Source organism: Diospyros lotus, chromosome 15 (assembly GCF_014633365.1).
Source record: "Diospyros lotus cultivar Yz01 chromosome 15, ASM1463336v1, whole genome shotgun sequence".
Lineage (NCBI taxonomy): Eukaryota > Viridiplantae > Streptophyta > Magnoliopsida > Ericales > Ebenaceae > Diospyros > Diospyros lotus.
The window spans coordinates 17,674,061-17,694,802 of NC_068352.1; the positions used below are offsets into that span (position 1 = coordinate 17,674,061).

The window sequence follows — 20,742 nt, forward strand, 5'->3', positions numbered from 1 at the left end:
GATTACATAATATAAACTAAATAAGAGTAATTTTAGACAACAATATTTTGCTAGTGATCAAAGAGAAAGGAAGAGTTAGATATTTGACAAGAATTATTCGTTCACCACCAAATACATTAGCAAATTATGGCACATAAGAAACAAAAAATTCAATTATTATGGCATGGCTCATCAACTCAATAGAGCTGAGGATTGGTAGAACCTATTCGTTTACAAGACTACAAAGGACATTTGGAATATAGTACAAGTGATGTATTCAAATTTAAAAGACTTAATACATTTTGTAGTCTCTGGACTAATCAAAAAAATGGCTTCAAGGATATCAACTAAATTGTGCTCACTATTTATCCCTGAACAAAATAATTTTATACATTTTTAGTCCCTGACTTAACCGACGTTAATTGAGACGTTAACTTTGCCTCGTCACGCTGCCACATCATCACAGCTTAATGCATTTTTTAGTCCCTGACCTAATAAAAAAATAGCTTTAAGGATATCAACTAAATTGTGCTCACTATTCATCATTGGACAAAATAATTTTATACACTTTTAGTCCCTGGCTTAACTGAGACGTTAACTTTGTCTCGTCACGTTGCCACGTCACTACCACATCACTCATAATAACCACGTCTACTGTCCATATTTTTATAAAAAAAAAAAGTCTCCACAGTTGGGCTCCCTAACCACGGCTATGAGGGGGCTGGGTTCTCGGACCTAGCTGTGACTGGGACCGGGAACCTAGCGGTCTGGCGACTGGATGCCATGGCCATCAACTGTTGGGGGTCGGGGAACCCCAGAACCTTGGTCCCCGACCGCTAGGTTTAGGGTCCTCAACCCCCAGTCGTTCTGAGGCGACAGACAATGGTTAAATCGACAACGGGTGCAGAGGCAAGAACGGTCTAGAATGAGGAGAGAGGGAGATGAGGGAAAAAGGGCTTCCCATGGCTGCCGGCATCCATGGTTGGGTGTGTGTAAACATTGTTGTTTTTTTTTTATAAAAATATTGATAACAGACATGGATATTATGAGTGATGTGATAGTGACATGTCAATGATGTGGCAGCGTAATGAGGCAAACTTAACGTCTCAATTAACGTCGGTTAAACCAATAACTAAAAGTGTATAAAATTATTTTGTCCAGGGATGAATAGTGAACACAATTTAGTTGATATCCTTAAAGCCATTTTTTTATTAGTACAGAGACTAAAAAATGTATTAAGCCGTGATGATGTGGCAATGCTGAGGAGTGACGTGTCAGTGACATGGCACGTGACGAGGCAAAGTTAACGTCAGTTAAGCCAGTGACTAAAAGTGTATAAAATTATTTTGTCTAGCGATGAATAGTGAGCACAATTTAGTCGATATCCTTAAAGCCATTTTTTTTATTAGTCCAAGGACTAAAATATACATTAAGCCAATTTAAAAAATACCTCTCAATACTTTGAAATCAGATAAACTATTCGTATAACTTGACAAGGTAACCTTAATGTTACAAAATAGTGAATACTATAATATTTTGACAGAATTATGGTATGAGATGGATTTATTCTACAGTATTAGTTAGGATTGTCCAACTGATAGTATAAAATATAGTAAATGCTGGAAAATGATCGTGTTTTTTATTTTCTCTGTGGTCTTAACTCGTATTTGGATGAAATTTGTGGAATATTGTTAGGGGATAAATCGTTGCCTACACTTAGAGAAGTATTTTGCTGAAGTAAGGAGAGATGAAAGCAAGTAGAAGGTAATGCTCACCCAACCTATAAACTCATAATTAGGCCTTAAAAATTTTGCTCTTGCTATAATCAAAAGAGAATGTACTATATCGGGATCAAGGAAAGAATAAGAAGTAGTGTGATTACTGTAATAAACCATACCACACAAAATAAATATGTTAAAAGATTCATGGCAAGCTAGCAAATTGGAAGTCACGAAATAAACAAGAAACAACCCATTCAGCCTATGTTACAGAATCTCCTACTAAAACTAAAAAAAAAAAAATTGAGTTTATATGCTGGGATAAACCCAGATCTAGGTTCATTGCATCTCAAACCCAAATGGGTTCATCAATGAGATTGACACAATAATGGGTTCTAGTGTGGGGTATATTTTTTTTTTTCAAGAATAAAGAATAAATTGGTCTTTTTATCCTTTGTTTTTCTAATAATATGAGTGTATTTCTATTTCTCAAATGTCTCGAGTTTTCTTACAATTTTGTCAAACTTCAAGAGTGTTATTTGCAATTTACCCTTTGTTAAATAATATAATTGTACGAATTATTGTTTTAAAAAATAGCTCATCGAGATTAGATAGTTTGAAAGAAAAAGATAACTCCATAAATTTTACATTTTAGTTTATTTATTTTATCTTTTAAATCTAATTCCCATTTGTTTTTGATTTTTAGGAGATAGTATAGGTAGTTTCTTGTGTGTGTATTATTATTATTATTTGTAATATCCCAAAATTTTGGACATGGAAATAAATATCAATTCCTGTATTTGAGGATTTAAGGTATTAAGATAATAATAATAATGATAATAGGGATAATAATATAACCATAATAATAATAAAAAAGTAAATGAAATTAATTTAATTTAAATGAAATTAATTAATGTGTTATATTTTTGTGTGGTTGTGTGTGAGTGTTTAGTGGTTAAGCAAAGTGGTCATTTCTTCAAAATGGAAAATAGAGAAGAAATAGAGAGAGATGAGGGAAGCAGTGTGAGAGGGAGAGCTCATGAGAGAGCTGGGGACCGAGGGATCAGGTGAGAGAGAGAGAGAGAGAGAGAGAGAGAGAGAGAGCTTAACCGAGGAGGAGAGGGAGAGAGATAGAAGGAGGGAGAGGCTCGGCAGCTGTGGAAGCTGGCCGAGCTTATGGCAGCTGAGTACCCAGCAGCGGCGGCGCGCGCGACCGTGGGAGGCGGGGCTAGAGGCGGGGCTGGCCGGTGGTGCCACTAGCCAGAGGCGGTGGCGGCTGGAGGAAAAAAGCTGTGGCGGTGCTGGTTCGGCCGCGGGAAGAAGAAGAAGAAGAAAAAGAAAAGAAAGAAGAAAGGGAGAAGAAGAAGGAAAGAAGAGGAAGAAGCAAGGCGCAGGAGTAGGGGCGTGGGAAGGAGAAGAAGAGAGGAAGAAGAAGAAAGAAAAGGAAAGAAAGAAAAGAAAAGAAAAGAAAAGAAAGGAAAGAAAAGAAAAATAAGGAAAGGACTTTTGGGGTTTTTCGGCACGAAAAATGATCAGGTAAGTGGGTAAAAATTAGTAGAAGCGAGATATGTTTAAATTATAAATTTTACGCGATTAGAATTAATTAATTTAAGTCCCAGTTGTATTATTTGCTAGGAAATATTGTAATTCATATCGGGAGCACAAGAGAGGCTAAAAGCAGTCGATTTCAGGCAAACTCCTAACCCTCTCCTTGTGTTCTTTAATTCCTGTGAGAAACTCCGTGATTTCTCGTATTTTATACACTCCCTTACTCTAATTCGGCATCTGGCATTATTTATTGAGGAGTATTCATTGTTTTAATTTAAATTAAATCCAAGACTTCTAGAGTTTTATCTATTGTGTGCCTACGGGGGTTTGTATCGCCCCTATTCCTTTCGGAATGATGTCGAACCTAGTTTGGGGACTAGGTTCCTAGACGTGTGGGTTTATTTACGATTTTCTTGAATTTATTTATGGTTCGGTTAAAGCTATCGAGCAGTGGGGCAGGGGTCGACTGTTTGGTGACGTTGGGGTAGACTATTGTACGGCCCTGATGTGGACCGTCGGGTGGACACTCCTAGTCACTGGCCATTGACCAATGTCGGGCACTGCTGGCTAGCTCTGCCAGTATGTGATTTATTACATGATTTGATATGTTATATTACTATTCATGATTTGATATGCACATGGGTACGGGTTGCATATTGGGATATTCATTTATTGAGTATGCTTGGACACGGACATTCTAGTTTGGTTAGGTTGCATCTAGCACATGCATATGCATCGCGTGTAATTTACTATGTGGGCGGAGCATGGCCTAATGCCTGGATGTATGGGGGCCAGTGTATCACATTGATGCTCACTACGCTATTGCATGGCTACTGGTAGTTATTAGTTCTCGGACGAGAGTACCGTTCCGATGGAGCCTATGGCTCGGGTGTCGGGAGTACCGACATGGACGGGTGACGGGAGTACCGACTCGGGATGGCGCGCGCGGGTTTGTTGGAGATTCATGTTGCCTTTCAGGGCAGCGGCAGGTTGGTATGGGACTTGGGTGCCGTGTGTCTTGTGTGGGCCCCAATGACCAGTATATATTTTTATTATGCTATGCTATTGTGTTGTAGCATCTTATGACTTGTGTGTACTTGGGGGTTTATTCTGGAAAGAGTTTATTGGATTTATACAGCCTTTAGCCTTTCCTTTCTTATGCTTGCTGAGTCTCTCGAGTCACCTTACTTTCCATCATTCCAGGTAGTGGCAGCGTGGACCATGGTAATGAAGTCAGTTTCTAGCAGTAGAGTCGGTATGATGTACAGGCAGTCCCGTCAATCCTTGTCAACTCTGATGTCTAAATAGGATTTACTCTATTATTTTGTACTGTGCCAGGTCTTTCCTCAAGTCTCGTGTATGTCGGCACAGGAGTCTGTGTTTATTTATTTATCATGTGACCGTTGTGCTAGCGGGGTACCCGTAGTGCATGCATGTGTTTAGCTTCACTTCCGTTGTTCTTATTTTTGTGAATGCATGCTAGGGTAGTTTTTGTTTTGTATGTTCCATTCTTTTCCCTTCCGTAAGTGCTCCCGTTCAGGTAGTCCGGGTGGTTGGGGATATCCGGGCGGGAGTGCTTACATTATTATTATACTCGAATTTGATAAAAATTAAGCAAGTTTTTGTAAGATTCAACTTATTTCATGGTACCAAAGCCAAAGTCCTGGTAGCCTAGATCTTAAGTGTTGGACTCATCAACAGTAAAGCATGACTAGAAACCAACCACCAATGCCTCCTCAATCATTAGTTCTTTGAACCTTTATTCACAATCGAATTTTTTTACAAACCAAATTAACAATCATTCTCTATAGATTATATAACATAAACTAAATGAGAGTAATTTTAGACAACAATGTTTTGCTAGTGATCAAAGAGAAATGAAGAGTTGGATATTTGACAAGAATTATTTCGTCCCCACCAAATACATTAGCAAATTATGGCACATAAGAAATAAAAAATTCAATTATTATGGCATGGCTCATCAACTCAATAGAGCTGAGGATTGGTAGAACCTATTCTTTTACAAGACTACAAAGGACATTTGGAATATAGTACAAGTGATGTATTCAAATTTAAAAGGCTTAATACATTTTATAGTCTATGGACTAATTGAAAAAATGTCTTTAAGGATATCAACTAAATTGTGCTCACTATTCATCCCTGAACAAAATAATTTTATACATTTTTAGTCCCTAACTTAACCGACGTTAACTTTGCCTCATCACGCTGCCACATCATCACAAGTTAATGCATTTTTTAGTCCCTGAACTAATAAAAAAATAGCTTTAAGGATATCAACTAAATTGTGCTCACTATTCATCATTGAACAAAATAATTTTATACACTTTTAGTCCCTGGCTTAACTGAGACGTTAACTTTGTCTCGTCACGCTGCCACGTCACTACCACGTCACTCATAATAACCATGTCTATTGTCCATATTTTTATAAAAAAAAAAAAGTCTCCACAGTTGGGCTCCCCAACCACGGCTATGAGAAGGTTAGGTTCCTCAACCCAGCTGTGACTGGGACCGGGAACCTAGCGGTCTGGCGACTGGCTGCCATAGCCGTCAACTGTTGGGGGTCGGGGAACCCTAGAACCTTGGTCCCCGACCGCTGGGTTTAGGGTTCTCGACCCCCAGTCATTCCGAGGCGACAAACAATGGCTGAATTGACAACTGGTGCAGAGGCAAGAGCGGTTTAAAACGAGGAGAGAGGGAGATGAGGGAAAAAGAGCTCCCCATGGCTGCCGACATCCATGGTTGGGTGTGTGTAGACGTTGTTTTTTTTTTATAAAAATATTGACAACATACATGGATATTATGAGTGATGTGATAGTGACATGTCAATGATATGGCAGTGTAATGAGGCAAAGTTAACGTCTCAATTAACATCGGTTAAACCAATGACTAAAAGTGTATAAAATTATTTTGTCCAGTGATGAATAGTGAACACAATTTAGTTGATATCCTTAAAGCCATTTTTTTATTAGTATAGGGACTAAAAAATGCATTAAGCTGTGGTGATGTGGCAATGCTGAGGAGTGACGTGTCAGTGACATGGCAGCGTGACGAGGCAAAGTTAACGTCTCAGTTAACATTAATTAAGCCAGAGACTAAAAGTGTATAAAATTATTTTGTCCAGGGATGAATAATGAGCACAATTTAGTCAATATCCTTAAAGCCATTTTTTTGATTAGTACAAGGACTAAAATATATATTAAGCCAATTTAAAAAATACCTCTCAATACTTTGAAATCAGATAAACTATTCGTATAACTTGATAAGGTAACCTTAATGTTACAAAATAGTGAATACTATAATATTTTGACAGAATTATGGTATGAGATGGATTTATTCTACAGTATTAGTTAGGATTATCCAACTGATAGTATAAAATATAGTAAAATGCTGGAAAATGATCGTGTTTTTTATTTTCTCCGTGGTCTTAACTCGTATTTGGATGAAGTTTGTGGAATATTGTTAGGGGATAAATCGTTGCCTACACTTAGAGAATTATTTTGCTGAAATAAAGAGAGATGAAAGCAAGTAGAAGGTAATGCTCACCCAACCTACAAACTCATAATTAGGCCTTCAAAATTTTGCTCTTGCTACAATCAAAAGAGAATGTACTATATTGGGATCAAGGAAAGGATAAGAAGTAGTGTGATTACTGTAATAAACCATACCACACAAAATAAATATGTTAGAAGATTCATGGCAAGCTAGCAAATTGGAAGCCATGAAATAAACAAGAAACAACACATCCAGCCTATGTTACAAAATCTCCTACTAAAACTAAAAAAAAAAAACACACACACAAACCTAAACCTATTAGCTTAGTAGATTAAAGCTTTTTATAAATTATTAAATCAAACCACTGGTACAAAAATCTCAAGTCCTACTACTTCTAAGCGAATAGTCTCAATTGCTCAACAAAATATTTTTTAGTACTCATTGATATCTTGAAAGCTTCCTAAAGATATTTGGATAGTGGATACATGTGCATCTAATCATATGACAAGTTTGGTTAATTCTATATTAGATTATACAACTTGTAGTACTACCATTAATATTTCTATAGCTATTGGCACATCTCTTTCTTTGGGGTTTGGAACAGTTAATTTATTGAAATTAAAGTTGAAATCTATTCTACGTGTACCTGAATTAAAGTGTAATTTATTCTTATTTAACAAACTGACAAGAGACATGAATTATAGAATAATTTTTTTCCTGTCTTACTGCATTTTTTGGGACCAATCTTTGAGGATAATGAGTGACAATACTTGGGAAAAAGATGGTTTCTATTATATTTCAAGAGATGTTGCAACCAACAAAAAAAATTGTATTGTATCAGATACACGCAACGAAATATAATATATACGCCATACTAAACTTGGGTATTTAAGCAACAAGCATATTCAACAATTAAATGCATAAATAAATGTATACATGTTCAATGTAAGGTTGGGGTACAAAAACTATTTATGTACTGAGACTGTATCCACCTCACGTTGTGGTGGTCCTAATTTGTCCACACCTAATATGCAGTAAGATACTGTTTCGGTCACCTCTTCCCGTGCTAGACACAAAGGATTTGCATATCAGCAGTGCTCTCGTCTCGAAGTTATACGCATACCAATTACACGTATAATTTTTATGATTTTTTTTAAAAAAAAAAAGAAGAAGAAAAGAACAACGTGGGAAGAAAGAGTCAGAAGAATAAGGCAGAGGCCTCTCCCCCTTAATTTTCTCTTCTCCAAATCCAATTCAATTTGGATTCCACTGTCACCCCATCTCAATTATGCATGCAATAAATCAATATACTATGCACTATCATTATTACTTTGCACTGTGCATTATTTATAATCTACTACAATCAATAATTGATTTCACACCATGCACTATATATTATTATTATGTACTATGCACTATAGATTATTATTATGCACTATTGGCAAGTGGGGCAAGGGTCAACTTTTGACCAACTATTTCCAATGACATATTGGGCACACGATTTTGATACCAAAAGCAATATTATATGGTATGTGACTTTATAGGTTCACTACCTACTAGTAATCAGATAACACCGGAACCCTTTTCGGTATCAATCAACCCTTTGACCCATCACCGAAACTTCTCCAAATCCTGACAATATTCTGAGAGTTCTTGAATAGCGCCTAGCAGTGGTTCATGATAGTATAGGTGGCAGTGAAGTTTCACTTCAAGCAAATCTGTTACAGTTAACGATTATCATGTGCTAGAATCATTCAATCACCTAACGTTCTGACTAAGTGAGAATCATAGAGTGACACACTCACAAACTCAGTAATTATGTGTTAGACCTCATTAATGAAAATATGTGACACCTTAGTAAACATATTTCTTGACTTTTAATATGCCCTGGCCAATGACTGTTCCGTCACATCAATAATAAATCACATAGGACGTTCACCTCATCAAATACCGATGAGGGTAATGGATCATATTCCCAACACCTATCTCTATATACCAATAATACAAAACTACATAAATGAGCGTTCTCATCTCCTGATTGGATAGTTCGACTCAATAAAAAATTCCGCACACTAATACATAAAACAACCATGTCAGTTCAAGTCTAATAATCAACACACTATCGTAATCTAATGACTTAACCATTATCCACCATGCCATGTGGTCAGTCATCGTCATCACATTCGGCTGATTATTCCCCAATGACCACCCACAAATTTACTAGCGACATCTCATCTCATAAGGCGTATGACACACCACCCTCCCATTGGTATCTGCATACCGAACGAGGTAGTAACCCCTGTGATAGTCCATACTTCATTAATTGGAGTCCTCATTCAAAGAATCTAAGAACTAGGAATAATTTAAAATATTATGTTACCAAAAAATCCTGTCACACAGTTTCAACACCTAGAGAATAAGATTCTCACACAGAAGATCCAAGAACTCATTCATATAATTTATTGAAAAAAATATGAATGAAAAAAAAATCTTGTCTTTTATTAATTTATACAAAAATACAATTAATGCATTAAAATAAGCCCATTGTATGTCATCCAAATCTAACATCAAGGCACACAATACTAAAAGTAGCAATTCAAAATCCTCTCACAAATGAAATAGTTCTTGTGATAACTTCTAATGCTAATGCACCACTATGGCATAAATGCCTAGAACATCCTAGTTCTCCATACCTAAAATTATTGTATCCTCATATTTCAATTAATAAAGAACAATCTTTTATGAAGTGTGAGTAGTGTGTTCTTACTAAACAACCTCGCTCTTATTATCCTATATAGTCTTACAAACCATCTAAATCTTTTCATTTGATTCATAGTGATATTTAGGATCCTACCCGACATTCAAATGTCTCTGATACTCATTGGTTTGTAAGCTTTATTGACAATCATACTAGAGTTTATTGGGTTTATCCCATGAGAGAAAAATATGAGGCTATAGTAGCATTTTTAAATGGTTTCACAAACTTATCTTGAATGTATTCCAATCTTCCATTCATGCCCTTTGAACTTATAATAATCGTGAATATTTCTCTCATGATTTCACTGAATGTCTCTCTAAACATGGCATATTCCATCAAAGTTCATGTTCATATATCCCTCAACAAAATATGGTGGTTGAAAGAAAAAACAAACATCTTCTAGAGATTACTCGAGCTATGATGTTCACTAGTTACGTTCCTAATTTCTATTGGGGGAAAGCCTTCTCACAGCTTTTTATCTCATCAATTGTCTTCCCACCAAAGCACTTCAATTTTGAACCCCTTCTAGCACTCTTCATGAGTTGTTTCCTCATGTTCACTTTCTTACTTCTCTTTCCCCGAATGTTTTTAGGTGCACCGTATATGATCACAACCACAATTCCTTCTAGACAAAATTTGAGCGTAAAACACTTAAGTGTACTTTTATTAGGTATTTCCCTTCCCAACAAGTCTTCAAGTGCTATTGTCCCTCATCTCAAAAGTTTTTTTTTTTTTTGGTCTTATGATGTAATTTTTATGAGGATCAACCTTTCTATCCTAGTATATCTCTTCTGAATGAGACTATCAGTGCAGATTGGCATTGGGAACCCATCATCTTACTTCCCATGAATGATCCTATTAAATCTTAGTCGTTAGTGTGTTCTCAAGAGGGAGCATCAGTATGAACTCTTGAAATCCTATTGTCAATTGCTCCTAAAAACTAGGGGAGAGCATTCGATTATAACCGACCGAACCATCAATTTTTTTACCAACCGAACCGATCATATCCCACTAACCGAGTCGAACCGAACCGATAGGATACGCTAACCGAAAAATTGAAACCGAAATAACCGATATAACCGAACTTCACTAAAACTTACTGAATGGGCGAGGATGATCGGAGGGAGAGAGATGTAGCGACGGTGTCGACCTCTGCATAGGAAGAAAACGAAACGTCGGAGACAAAGACGAATGGCCAGCCTTTCTTCGGTTCAGCCCTTCGCTTGGCCAAAGGCCCAAATGGCCCTTCATCTTCGACTGTAATGTGGCCATGAAATAAAGAAACTGTTGTGAGGCGACGGGAGGGGCGACTTTGGTGAGGCAGTGAGATCGAGATCAAGAAAGAGAGAGGGGGTCTTAACTTGAGAACTAGAATCCAGAGGTCGCGTACGCAGGAAGAAAGTGAATGACCACTGGTGAGGCCGGAGAGAGAGGGTGACGGACCTAGCGTGCGCACAAGAGAGAGAGGGAGGAGGGAGTCTGACGTCGTGAGGTTTGAGAGGTTTGGGGTGAGGGAGAGAGAAGTTTGGGAGGGGGGAATCGGAGATGCAGAGGGTGTCAAGGGGTCACCTGGGGGGGGCATGAGGGAGAGAGCAGAAGTTTGTGTGTGTGTGTGTGGCCTGTGGTGAAACCGTGGGTGGTGAAACCATGGGTGGTAAAAGCAATGGGCGGTAGTAGAGATTCCGGATATTTCGATTAATCGAAATATCCAAAATTTTTCATTGTTAAAACCGAACCGATTTTTATCTATTTAATTAACCGAACCGAACTGACTAATTCAGTTGGTTCAGTTGAACCAAAAAAATGCACACCTCTACTAAAAACTCACTTACGTACAGTTCCTAACACCTCCCTTATAGATCTTGAAAACCTATTTCTTATTTATTCTTAGCAATCTAAAGGTCCTCAACAACCTTAGCACAACCAAGGATTGGATCTAAAGCCTAGTCCACCCAAGGATAACACTACCATGGTTCACAATCTAGCTCTTCCTATAGCACTTTGAAAGGGAGTATGGTCTTGTGCTAAGTACCCTATTCCTAATCATTTGGCTTATTTAAGGTTGCCTCCACAGTTAAGGTTTTTTTTCCAACAAGTATAGACAATATTGAAATTCCTAAGACTATCAAATGTGCTTTGAAGAATCCAAAGTAACAAGTTGTTATTTTAGAGGAGATGAAAGCACTAGTTGGTAACAATACCTAGGACATCATAGAGTTACCCTCGAATAAAAATATGTTCGGATGTAAATGGGTTTTTACAGTGAAATATCGTGTAGATGAGAGTATTGACAGATATAAGGCTAGACTGGTGACTTAAGATTTTATCCAAACGTATGAAATTGACTATAAAGAGACATTTGCACCAGTGGCTAAATTAAATTCTATCAAAGTATTACTCTTTATTACTGTCAATTTAGAATAGCATCTATACCAATTAAATATTAAAAATGTCTTCCTCAATGGAGAACTAATTGAGGAAATTTATATAAGGGTTCCTCTTGGATTTGAGCAATAAGTGGAAGGTGGAACAGTTTGTAGGCTTAAAAAGTCTTTATATGGGTTGAAACAGTCGCTAAGTGCATAATTCAAAAAGTTCAGTATGATTCTTAATCAATTAGGATATCAATAAGGGCAAGCACACCATACATTGCTTACAAAACATGTAACAAATGGAAAGAAAACCATATTGATTATATATGTAGATGATATCATAGTAACATGGGATGGTATTAAAGAAATAGAAAGCTAAAGAAGCACTTGAGAGTTAAATTTGAAGTTAAAGACCTATGAACAATAAGATATTTTCTAGAAATGGAGGTGGCTCAGAGTAAAGTAGGTATTTTCATTTCACCAAAAAAAAAAAATACACACTGGATCTTTTGAAAGAAACAAGTATGCTAAGGTGTAGATTTGCTGGAACACCTCTAGAGAAGAACTAGAAACTTGGAGAAATCAAGGGTGATACACTAGTAGAAAAGAAAGATATCAATGGTTGGTAGAAAAATTAATTTTTTTGTCTCTTACACAACTTGACATAACCTATGTAATGAATGTGATAGCCAATATATGCATTCTTCTACACAAAGACATATGAGTGCTATTATTCATGTCCTAAGATATCTAAAAGGAAAACCAAAAAAAGGACTTCATTTTTGAAAAATGCAAAAAAAGTAATCGAGGGTCTATTGTAGATTAGGATAGGTCTATTGACGATAGTTGATCAACTTTAGATTATTCCACTAAGTTATAGGGAAATTTGGTTACATGAAGAAGTAAAAAGCAGACAGTTGTTGCTTGCAGCAATGTCGATGTATAATTTCGAGCCATAGTTCAAGGGATTTGTAAAGTAATTTGCTTAAAAAGGTTGATGAAAGATTTACATATTCATTTGTCACAACAAACCAAAGTGTATAGTGATAGTACATCAATAATTAGTATTATCAATAATTCAATTCAACATGATTGAGTGAATCATATGAGAATCGATCAAAGTTTCTTATAAAACTTTGACTCGTTGACGAATAAAGCATGTGAAAATCAATCAAAGGTTTTGTTTGGGTTAATGAGAGAAAGAGAGTTAAGGCACGATCAGTAGCTATTTTGTTGGTTGACTCACTAAATCATAGGTGAAAAAGAAAAAGGGAAGTAAGGTAGAAAGAAGAATAAAAGAGAGATCAAAAAATATAAATGTAATGGTATTTACAAAAGATCAACAACAGATTTCATAAGACAAAAGGGAAATTAATGCGGGATAATAAAAGTCAAAGAGATTAGCCATTTTTGAAAATATGAGGTTTGATGCAATTTAACCAAATCTCAAGGATATCTAAATTTTACCATTTATCTTATAGTGGTTGTTGAATTGTATTTTATTCAACTATTTTTTAAAATTAATATAAATAAAATAGTGTTTAATAATTAAATGTGGTAGTATATTTATTAATACTAAAAATAAATAATAAGTATTTGATTAATATTTTATTATTATATTATAAAGTTATAAAATAACTAAAAAAGAGATAGCATATTTTAAAATTTTACTTTAAAAAGTGTCATAATTATAAAATTAAATACCCTTTAATGATTGTGAGTTCGAATTAAAAGTTGTCACGTTTCTTATAAAAGTAATTCTTTTGCTTGCTTAAGCTACTTTTGTAAAAGAACAAGCACGTTTAAAAAATAACACTATACTGTATCAAATGCCCTTTTTAAAAGAAATAAGAAAAATACCAAAAATACCCTTACAATCTATTTTGCCCAAATATTTATTTTATACCCCAAATGATACATATTCCACCTCTTGTGTTCTTCGGAATTTTCATTAATTTATGCATATGTAATTTAAATTAAACATAAGTAACGATAAAATTATAATTTTATTCTCTCTAAACGCATTTTCTGATATAGTAATAATAAAATTATAATTTTAAAATATAAGTTGATGAAGATCTTTTATACCGACCACCATGTGTTGTCTCGATGGATAGATCTCGAGAGTGGAAGTTTCGGACTTGACTATGTCTAGCCTTGAGAATATAGCTTACAAGATAACAGAGCAACGGGACTAGGATCCCCTGGGGTAGACTCCGACGCTCAAGTCAATAGAATAAATATGGGTAGCAAAATATGCAAGTGCTGGAGGTTTTTTTTATAGCTGATGAGGCGCCTACTTTTTATAGGTTAGATCGTTATAGGGTACTTGAAATAAAGTTCAAAGTGGTCAGGCACTGTTCTCGAGGACCTCGATCAAATTGGAACTAGTCATATGGTCTAGTCTGAATTTTTCAAACTCTATTTCGAATTGCTCAAGTGTCGCCACGTGTCCTTTAACTGGTTATAGAAGATTATTCCTCATTCCGCATTGTGGACTTGTCACGTGCCAGTCACTTGAACTATTCACGTGGTTAGCGAGATGACTAGCGTGTAAGGAATAATTTAATAATTTAGATAATATCACATCACATCATAAATAATATCCAAGTGGTTTAGTTTAATATTTATTTTTTTAATTTTTAACTTTATTTTGTACTTACACTTTTAAAATCATGTTATTAACACCCGCGGATCAACCATTCACTTTCAGTTCAACCATCGGTTAACTCAAAAAGAATATAAAATTATTCTCTTTTTTGGAAGTTCAAATATTAAATTGACCTATTTTTTGCTTATACAAAAAAATTACTTTAATTGGCACAAAATTTTTATTAGATAATTTTATTTGCTTCTTTTTCCACAACTAAGTTACATAAACATGCTTTACATAAATTATTATAAAAGTATGAAACTAAAGTTAAAGTTAGGTTTGCAATTTCAAAGGCAATTTAATTTAGCTCGTGCCTCTTAATGGATTGACTTGGAATCTAAATCTAATTTAATTTTAGGATAAATAGTAAAAAAAATTCTGAATTTATAAATTTATTCAAATATTTTAATTTTAATAATTATATCCTAATTAATTTAATTGAGTGTAATTTCATTCTACACCTAAAATCAATTTGAGATAAGTGTGTCATTGTTGACGTAACAAGTCAACTGTCATAAAAATATACATAAGAATGGGACCCAAATATACACATATGAGTGAAACACGTATATATAATTTTATTTTTATTTTTTTCATGTGTACATGTGGGTTTTACTCGTATATTTTTTTTTATGACAGATAACGTGATATGTTAACAATGACACATGTTTTCTAAATTGATTTTAGGTATTGGAAAAAATTATATCCAATTGAATTAATTAAGATACAATTGTCAAAATTAAAATATTTAGATAAATTTATAAATTTATGAAAAAGTTTAAGTTTGTTTACTATTTACCTTAATTTTATGGTAATTCACGGCTAAGTGATAACGACTACTAAGATGATAAAATTTAAAAATTCAAACAGCCAACTTATCCAAAAGAATGATGGGTATTATTAAACTAAGAGTTGACATATAGTACGCGTACCAAACTAACCTTTTGGCGGCCACTTTTTAAAGATAGATTTCAGACATGAATATTACCCAACTGATTTGTTTAATAAAAATTTGAAATATGAACAACACCAACCACACTACTGATACTCTGATAGTAAAATATTAAAAAGTTGAAAAAATAATATTTTTTTCTTTTAAATAAAAGTACTTTTGTGTGCCTTTTATATTATTTGGCCAAGATTTAAAAATATTTTTAATGATAGCAAAAAAAAAAAAATACTAATGGACAATATTAACCTCGATAAGTATTTACATTTATAATTGTGATTTTAAATCTATACATTGAATATATATGTTTAATATATATATATTAAAAATATATATATTGGGGAAGCAACAATTAACCAACTACAAGAGTGTGTTTGATAGTACATGTTTGTCATAGAAAATATCTAATTATGTGTAATTATTATATATATTTTTTATGAAAATAATCAAATATTCTTAATTTTTTTGTGAAAAATATGTATATGGTACATGTAGTGACTCATAAATTATAATTTAATTTAATTATTAGTTATTGTGTTAATTTAATTTAAAAAGAATATTAATATATGTTGTAAATAATAATAATAATAAGGGTAAGAAAATTTTCATTTTCAAGTATCATAATAATAAATTATTATATGACTGAAGAATTGGAGGATGGAGGTCGCATGAAGTCCTGGAGCTGCTCAATTAAAAGCCTTGATCACCTTGTAAAATTAATGTGTTGTACATGTTTAATTGGAGGAAGGTGGCGGCAGCAACGTGGCTGCCTCTCCATCAAGTTTAATTCCTTTTAAATTAAGCAACAAATCCAGCCTATTAATGCGCTCGGCAGCCTCACTTTATGCTCAATTAAAAGCCATTTGAAGCCAAAAGCAGAGAAAAAAATGTCGAACAGAGTATACGCGAGCAAGCTGCGGAAATCAGAAAAAATAGGATTTGTTTTAGAAAATCTCACTTTTAATTGCAATCCGAGTATATCAGGTCATTCAGAGAGTCAAGTACTACATTTTATATAGTTGGAATTTCGTTTAGAGTCTAATTTTATTAATTCTGATAAATTATATGATGTTGCAGTTTGTATAATTTTTATTGAGTTGGGATAGAACAAGTCTAAGGATATCTTCTTTAAGGCAAGTTCTTTATTCTCTCTACGATGTTCCTTTCGTTGTCAATTTATTTACTCTTTCTTCGTCTGTTTCGGCCCATTTATTAATTATAGAATTTTGAGTTGTTTGATTTAAATTTAATTTATTAAACTGGTTTCGAGAATTTTACTTGTTAATTTTTTACGGGGGTTTGTGTCACCCTCATGCCTGTAGGAATGATATCGTACTCTCTCGAGGATTAGGTTATTAGATTATGGACTTGTGGCTGCTAGTAGGTTAGAGCCGTTAGGTAGTGGGGGCAGGGGTCGGCTGTTTAGTGATATTGGAGTGGCTATGGTACGGTCTTTCTTAGGCCATCGGCCGGGCACTCCTAGCCACTGACCGTCGACCGATGCCAAACACTACTGACTAGCTCTGCCGTTATATGGTTATAGCATGACTGGTTATGTTCTATTTTTCTTGCATGGTTTAGTATGCACACGGGTATGCGTTGTAGGTTGGGGTTTTTATGATCTGGTTATGCTTGACCACGAACATCCTAGTATTGTTAATTGCATCTAGCACGGGCATATGCATCGTGTGTGATTTATTATGTGGGCGAAGCATCTGCCTGATGCCTGAATGTATGGGCGCCAGTGTATCTAGTTGATGCTTACTACGCCTTGCATTTTATATGCGCATTGCATGGTTACTATATGTACAGTGGTCTTGGACGGGAGTACCGTTTCGAGGGAGCCTAGGGCTTGGTTATTCAGTAGCTCGGGTGTCGGGAGTACCGACCCGAGGAGTGCGCACAGTTTTGTGGAAGACTTATGTTGCCTTTCAGGGCAGCAGTAGGTTGGTATGGGACTTGGGTGCCGGGTGTCTTGTATGGCTCCAAGGACCGGTATGTGCTTTCATTATGTTATGCTATTGTGTGGTAGCGTCTCATGGCTTGTGTGTTTGTGTGGGATGGTGTTTAGGGTGATCTTCTCTCCTATTTAATTTATAGCTTTCATTTTCTTATAAACTCGCTGAGTCTTGCGACTCACCTTGCTTTCCATCATTCCAGATAAGGGTAAAGCGAAAGTCGAGGGCAATGATCATGCCTAGCAGCTAGCCGTGTCGGTATGGTATACAGTCGGCCTTCCACGTTGTCTCTGATGTTTTGATGGGATGTTTATCCCTCTATTTTTTATTGTGCCGAGACGTTCCTTGTATTTTCTTTTTGTTGGCTCGGGTGTCTATATGTATTTTTATGTTATGAAACCATTGTTCCAGCGGGGTACTCGTGTGCGTGCATGTATATAGTTTTGCTTCCGCTATTTTATTTCTTATATATATGCATGCCAGGGTAATTTCTCGTCTAGTGCTCCATTCTTGTCCCTATCGCAAGTGCTCTCGTTCGGTTAGTCTAGGTGGTTGGGATATCCAAGCGGGGGTGCTTACAGTACAAGTATTTAAATATTATTTCCATGGAATTCATTTTCCAAGGAGTAGGGTGGTTTTTATTTTATAGATAATCATTACCTAGTATTAAATTCTTGGGACCCATGTTCCCTTTCTTCTTCTTTACCTTGTTGTTTATTGGGTTGTGGTTTTGAAGCTACAACCACGTTGGCCCTCGTTTCCAGCCTGAGAGGAGCTTTATCTCCCTTCCGATTGTCCTCTTCGATGCGGAGTCTGACAGCCAGATCCTCCATGGATAGCTCTTTCCGCTTGTGCTTGAGGTAGTTCTTGAAGTCTTTCCACGAGGGTGGTAACTTCTCAATTACAGCGGCAACTTGGAATGGCTCATTTATGACTAATCCCTTATTCAGCAAGTCACTGAAAAGGACCTGCAGCTCTTCCAACTGGTTGACCACCAATTTGGAATCAACCATCTTGTAGTCAAGAAATTTCGCCACGAGGAATTTCTTAGTCCCAGCATCCTCTAGTTTGTATTTTTTATCCAGAGCATCCCAAAGTTCCTTGACTGTCGGATAGGCAGTACAGTATACATTGTAAAGTGAGTCTGGCAAGGCACTTAGTATATAATTCCGGCATAGGAAGTCTGTATGCATCAACGCTTCCTTGGCAACAACCTCCTCCGCAGTTGCATTCTCTTCCGGGGTGACTGGGCATGCTTCTTTCAGAATATACGCGAGGTTCAGAGTGGTCAGATAGAAGACCATCTTTTGTTGCCATCTCTTAAAGTCCTCACCATTGAACTGGTGGGGCTTTTCCACATGGGGAGTTGCCTCGGTCACCATTGGTCCCATGACTATAGCTGGGGTGGGAACCGAAGCCGAGGCAGTAGCAGTGGCGTGAGGGTTGGGGTTAGCCATGCAATCTTGCTTTTAGAATGTTGTATTATGGCCAGGTACACAACAATTACAGAGTATATATTGCAATTATAACAATAACTAACCAACCACAAAATTGTAATAATATTTAATGTAATTATTGAAACTGCACTCAATACTAAAAATATTAACAGCAACTTTAAGATCAAGGGACTGCAAACTAGAGACTCAAATGAGATTGACGGCAACTGAAACAGCCGGATCAGAGGAACAAAATAGACCGAGTCACGTCTTAATGCTGTCCTGAAAGCAAGATCGCTCTGCAGCTGGTAGGCTATGGCGAAAGCTTTAGCAGGATAAAACGGTCTTTCCAACAGAACAGCGGCCTCGAATGGTTGGAGCTAGCAGAACTCAATAAAGGAACTTGCTCTCTGAGACAAAAGTAGACACAAGAGGGAACTAGAGAGTGCCGGTTGCTTGGATGCTGAAGAATGAAACTCTGACAGCCTTTTATAGTTGCACCAGAGGCTCCCAATAGCCACAAAATTAATACAATACTTAAGTAATATCATAAAACTCATTAAAAGTTGTGACTCTTTGAGCAAATGAAAAGCCTCAAATTTAATTCAAAAAATTAAGTGTGGCTGTTCAAATTTCTGTAAACAACAAATAATAAACCCAATACAAATACACTTACACTCACACACATGGGCCCAACAAGTTTTAGCGATCCCAAGAAAGGCGACAAATAAAAATCTATCACTAAATCTATCGTCGCTAACTGAAAGCTACAAAAATGTGTAAACTTGTTGCTCTTATTGGTAGGGATGTGGAATAAGTTATAATCGAACCAAACTGCCCAAAAATCACTAACCAAATCAACTCAAATCGCATGTAATAATCGAATCGACCAACTAACCTAAACTGTGGTAATTGAATCAAATCGAATCAAAAATCAAAACTAACTACAAAATAACCGAAGAATTATTATTTCCACTGGCCGACGATTCCAATGATCGTAACCGATCATTGGATTCCCCCAATCGCGATAGTTCATATAAAAAAAATGAATTTGATCCAACAGTTAATTTTTTGTATATCTAAAAATTAATTTCATGGTAAAAAAAACTTAAAACACGTTTTTGGAAAAACGTCGCTAGCTACCACCCATGGCGAATTCTAACAATTGAAATCAACCATCAAATTCACCTTAACTTAGTGACCCACATACCTAAAAATCAAAAGAATCTAATGATTGGATTTTAGTAGATTTAGGTTTTAAAGCATAATATTCACTAACAAGAAGTTGCCGAAAAACTTACCAAATGGGTCATCGGTGTCGACGGGCGAGCACAATGGTGCAAATTGGATGGAGAGAGAAATGCTGGGTCGGTATCAGAGGGAGACAAAGATGCCGATGTCAGTCCAATGGTAGCCTAGCAGCTATGGTTGTTGAGGTGGGTTCAACGGGTGATGGAGTGATGGTAGCCTAACAGGTGAAGATGGGTTCAACGGATAAAGATGTCGGTGTTGGTATTAGTGTCGACATCTTCATCAAAGGGAGCGATAGGCTGCCGAAGAGTTGCAGGTGAAGGGGAAGGGAAAGGGCCTAAGGCTAAGGCCGCTAGGCGCTAGGCAGTTCAATCCTTTCGCCTTTCTCATTTCTATTATGTATTTCTTTTATATTACACCCTAAACAACGTCGTTTTGGTCGATTTGGTTAGTTCAAATTTTTTAAACAAAAAATCAAACCGAAAACCAAGAATCGAACTTCTCAATAAAAATAATCGAATCAAACTTTTTCTATAAAATAACCGAACCGAACTGACAAGTTCTATCCATTCGATTCGATTAGTTCAGTTTAATCAAGCTTTTGATC

At 35.9% G+C, this 20,742-nt stretch overlaps 1 protein-coding gene across 1 annotated transcript; it reads right to left on the minus strand.

The window, feature by feature from the left end:
- Positions 1-18,104: 18,104 nt before the first annotated feature.
- Positions 18,105-18,905, minus strand: LOC127791608 (uncharacterized). Its single transcript, XM_052321592.1, has one exon. It carries the CDS (start codon positions 18,903-18,905, stop codon positions 18,105-18,107), a length of 801 nt encoding a protein of 266 aa, XP_052177552.1.
- Positions 18,906-20,742: the final 1,837 nt, after the last annotated feature.

What these genes read in the sequence shown, in the direction of transcription:
- LOC127791608 (XM_052321592.1), bottom strand. Translation starts at nt 18,905, where the DNA reads ATGGCTAACCCCAACCCTCACGCCACTGCTACTGCCTCGGCTTCGGTT.